The following is a 4,039-nucleotide window of genomic DNA, read 5'->3' as shown; positions in this document are numbered from 1 at the left end:
CCTTTTAGTTAAAAAGATAAAACGTCAATGTGTGGACCTTCTAATTATTGAGAAACCCATCTTGGTGAACTTTTTAAAAAACATTGACTTTTTAGAAATTTTATTATCTTCTAGTCTTAAAAAAATAAAATTTAAAAAAACAATCCTTACCAAAGACAAATTGTAAAATAAAAAAAATATTGAATCCTCGTTTAACATTAACTTTTTTAAGTGACTTTTTTGTTTTAAGATTTTTTTAATTTGGCTTTTTTAATCTTGTTTGGTTTAACTTTTTTAACTATTTTGATTTTTGTAAGAAAAAAAATATAATAATTATGATTTAAATATAATATTTTATCTTATTGACTTATGTAGCTAATTTTTTCTTTTTTATACTTTTTTAGTCAAAAATCTAAAACAAAACGAAACTTAAGCCCCGTTTGGGAATATGCTATTTTAGTAATTTTTTGACTTTTTAACTAAAATATGAGGTAAAAAAAACTATTATGTTTGGGATGACTTTTTGACTTTTTACGAAAAGATATGCAAAAAATAGAGACAAAAGAGAATCTTTAACCTATTTTGTATAAGTTATTGACTTTTTGATTTTTTTAATAACTTTTTGATTTTGAAGTTAAAATACTCACTTGCCAAACGAGGCGTTAAAGCTGCTATGAACTGAATGCTATTCTGTACGGCACAAGAAGGTTCTTTGTCCGTAGTGTACCTTAAATAACCCAAAGCTATAAATAAAACTGAAAGAATAAAAAATAACCCCAAAACTGTGTCTTTTAGGGCACAGCAGCCACCTTTCACAATGATCAAACCTTTTAGGGACAAATGTAATTCACAAAAATTCACATTGATCAAACCATTTGGGCCAACTGTAATTCACAAAAACTATAGTGATGTATGAACCCTAGCAAACATATTGTAGAAGAAAGAAATGAGAATATTTTATAAGAAATCACTTCCAAGTAGTTTATTCATAATCAAGGTAATACAAATACAACATTGAAATACAGAATAGGCAACCATGCGAGATCATATCAACCCGCATGAATTAAATTTAAATAATAGTCACCATGACAAGACCACAAAAAAAGGGAAAAAAAAAAAACAAAAACAAAGCTCAAACCTGATCAAGCGGCAGGAGTCTTCTGATTTGGCTTGAACACATACTTGATGAGGGATTCCTTAATGGACAAGAGTTCGGGGAATTCCTGCTTCAGTTTGGTGGCATCAAGCTCATTGTTGCTCCTTGGAGCAACTATAACCTTTGCCTGCTCTTCAAGATTAAAGTTCTTCCATGTGAAGTTGGGGTCAATGTAATCACGATACATCTCTAAAATCTCGTTGTGGCTCACCACTCCAGGGTTTGTGAAGTTGTATATTCCAGTGAGGTTCCTCTTTGCCATATCAATAGAAATGGGGAGAAGCTCATCTAAGATTGTCATGGAGTTTGGAATGTCGACAACCTTCTCATATCGAGTGATCTTTGTAATGAAATTGCGGGGATTGGTCAAATCAGATGAGATTGGCATTCTGACACGTAGCGTACAGACATTCTCATAATTATTGAGCAGATCTTCCACCTTTAGAAATCAATTAGAGGAATCAACATCAAAACTAACAATCATTTTCAACTTTCATACATTATTGCACATTCTTTAACATATGGCCAGTAGGATTTAATTACAAGTATTAATAACATAAAAAAGCAGATAAACAGACAGCAATGCTGCTATTTGCTGATCTACACTTGATAGTTGAGATCAAAGTAGATTTGCCTAATCAACATAACAATTCGGGTACATCCACTTGTCTTTATGATAAATGCTCTAGTTTCTTGAATTTGACTTTCTAACACATGAATTTGGCCTCATGTTAGGATTTAAAGGGTTTCACTACAATAGATTACCACAATATCTATATTTTAAAACCAATTAGAAAGCACTAAAGTAAGGTGTTTAAAGGATAAAAAGACCATTATACAAATAGTAGTTGATTCAGTAATACGTTAAAGGCCGAAATTTATATAGGAACTAGGTTACTGGAATGTGGTGTATGTTACTTCCCTTATTAGATTCATTTTCAACACTGGATAACATTAGTCACACAACACAAACGAATGTTTTATATGAAGCATAAACCCACACTGACTCAAACATCTGAGCAAAGTTCAAAAATTGTAAGGCTAATATAATATCCAACATATGATACTTTTAGCTTGTGTTTGATTAGGAGATTTGGAGAGGAATTTAAAAAGGAAAAGAAAAAATGTGTATAAAATTAAGTGAAATGCAAGTATATTTTATTTACATTTCACATATATTTTCCTTTTCCCTTTTCAAATCACTTCTCAAATCTCCAGCGTCACGGCATCGTACAAACCAAGCCAAATTGAGTAAGACCAGCTCAAAACTAAACATGCATTAAATTAAAAATTGAGTTCAGCTTGTAACCCTGATACAGTCTCACAGTAACTTCAAATCAAGTTAATTGGAAACCAATCACAAGTTAATTGGGTTGCCTTGAGATCTTAATTACACAAATTCTTCAAACTAAGTACCCTGCTAAATACACAAATGCTATATTGCTGTAGATTCAAATTAGGTGTAATGTAGATCCCACCTAAAATGAATCTAGTGCACACATTGAATTTCCTGAAACACTATGTATAGCATTCCAATTGCATTATCCGGGCGTTCTAGCTAACAATATCGTCGTGACCTTCCTCCTATGGATTTTCATGACATAACTTGAAAGCAAGAAGACTGCAAATCAGCTCATTTGCAGCTAAAACACACAATCTTATTCGAATAAAAGAAATCCAAAAAGCAAGATCACAGATCTAACACTTTTGATCTTGTAATCATTATATAGATAATCAATACCTAATTGAAGCAATTATAACAAAAATATCAAGAGTATAAACATAGATCTTTAATGAAGCTAGCATAATAATATCAAATTAAATGACAATCAAGCACAACAAATCACAAAAATCCAATCTTTAACACAAATTGCACAAATTAGACTGACCATGGCCTTGGTCTTGGAATAGAAGGATCCGATGAAATTGGGGATATCCTCCTCTTTGAACCCGACGCCGGATCCGAGAGGATGAGCGGAATCGTACTCGAAGATACAGCCGGTGGCGTAGTTGATCAAGATGAGTCCTCTGTCTCTGCAGAGGTCGGCGAGGGTTAGAGTTCCGACGACATTGGTGCGGATGGTCTCGACCTTGTGGGACTCGCACCAGTCCACGTTGGGGCGCCCGGTGACGCCGGCGGCGTTGAAGACGTGGGTGGGATTGATGGAGACGAGGTCGGAGTCGAGGGAGCTCCGGTTCTCGAGACGGCCGGAGCCGTAGACGTAGTCGATTCCTTGGGATTCGCAGAGCTTGCCGAGCAGACCTCCTATCCAGCCGGTGCGGCCGTAGATCAGGAACTTCAGGGGCTTCTCCGATGAGCCGTTGGCTGGGAACCCCATACTCAAATCTAGAAAGAGAGAGAGAGAGAGAGAGAGAGAGAGAGAGAGAGAGAGAGAGTGGAGAGATGTAGTTACAGGGAGCTACTGTATATGAATATGAAGAGAGAAGAGAGAAGAGAGAAATGGATGTGTGTGAGAGAAGAGAGATGTAGTAATTGTTCCTGTTATTTGGGCATAAAAAGAGATTAGTTGTGGTAGCTGTTGGGCAAGGATTCTGTCTCCAAATGGGATCTTACTTCTCCCCTGTTTCAGTTTGATGGGTGGATTTGTTTGGACGGACTGTATAAGGAGATATTAGAATTTATTAAATTATTAATTTTGGGATATATTATTTTTAGATTGTTTGATTGAATTATATTTGTATTTTATATTTGTATTTTATATTTGTTTAGTTATGGATTAGATGTGAGGAAAAGATTATTTGATTAGGTAGGATAGGAATCTTATGTTTGTTTGGGATATTATAGAGAAAGATAAATGTTTCAAATGACTATTTTTTTATTTTCAATTATTTACTAAGTAATAGTAATATTAAACATATCTTTAATATTTTAATTATTTTTAA

At 34.1% G+C, this 4,039-nt stretch overlaps 1 protein-coding gene across 1 annotated transcript; it reads right to left on the bottom strand.

Moving 5' to 3' along the window:
• Nucleotides 1–934: 934 nt before the first annotated feature.
• Nucleotides 935–3,746, bottom strand: LOC114298300 (bifunctional dTDP-4-dehydrorhamnose 3,5-epimerase/dTDP-4-dehydrorhamnose reductase). The gene is made up of 2 exons (XM_028242843.2): nucleotides 3,025–3,746; nucleotides 935–1,574 (listed from the first exon to the last, which is right to left on the bottom strand). Exons 1-2 carry the CDS (start codon nucleotides 3,472–3,474, stop codon nucleotides 1,122–1,124), a joined length of 903 nt encoding a protein of 300 aa, XP_028098644.1. The 5' UTR covers nucleotides 3,475–3,746; the 3' UTR covers nucleotides 935–1,121.
• Nucleotides 3,747–4,039: the final 293 nt, after the last annotated feature.

The sequence above is a fragment of the Camellia sinensis genome, chromosome 13 (genome assembly GCF_055761805.1).
Source record: "Camellia sinensis isolate YWXY chromosome 13, ASM5576180v1, whole genome shotgun sequence".
In the NCBI taxonomy this organism is placed as follows: domain Eukaryota; kingdom Viridiplantae; phylum Streptophyta; class Magnoliopsida; order Ericales; family Theaceae; genus Camellia; species Camellia sinensis.
The sequence above is the reverse complement of the archived record's forward strand: the minus strand, read 5'-3'. Positions and strand labels throughout refer to the sequence as shown.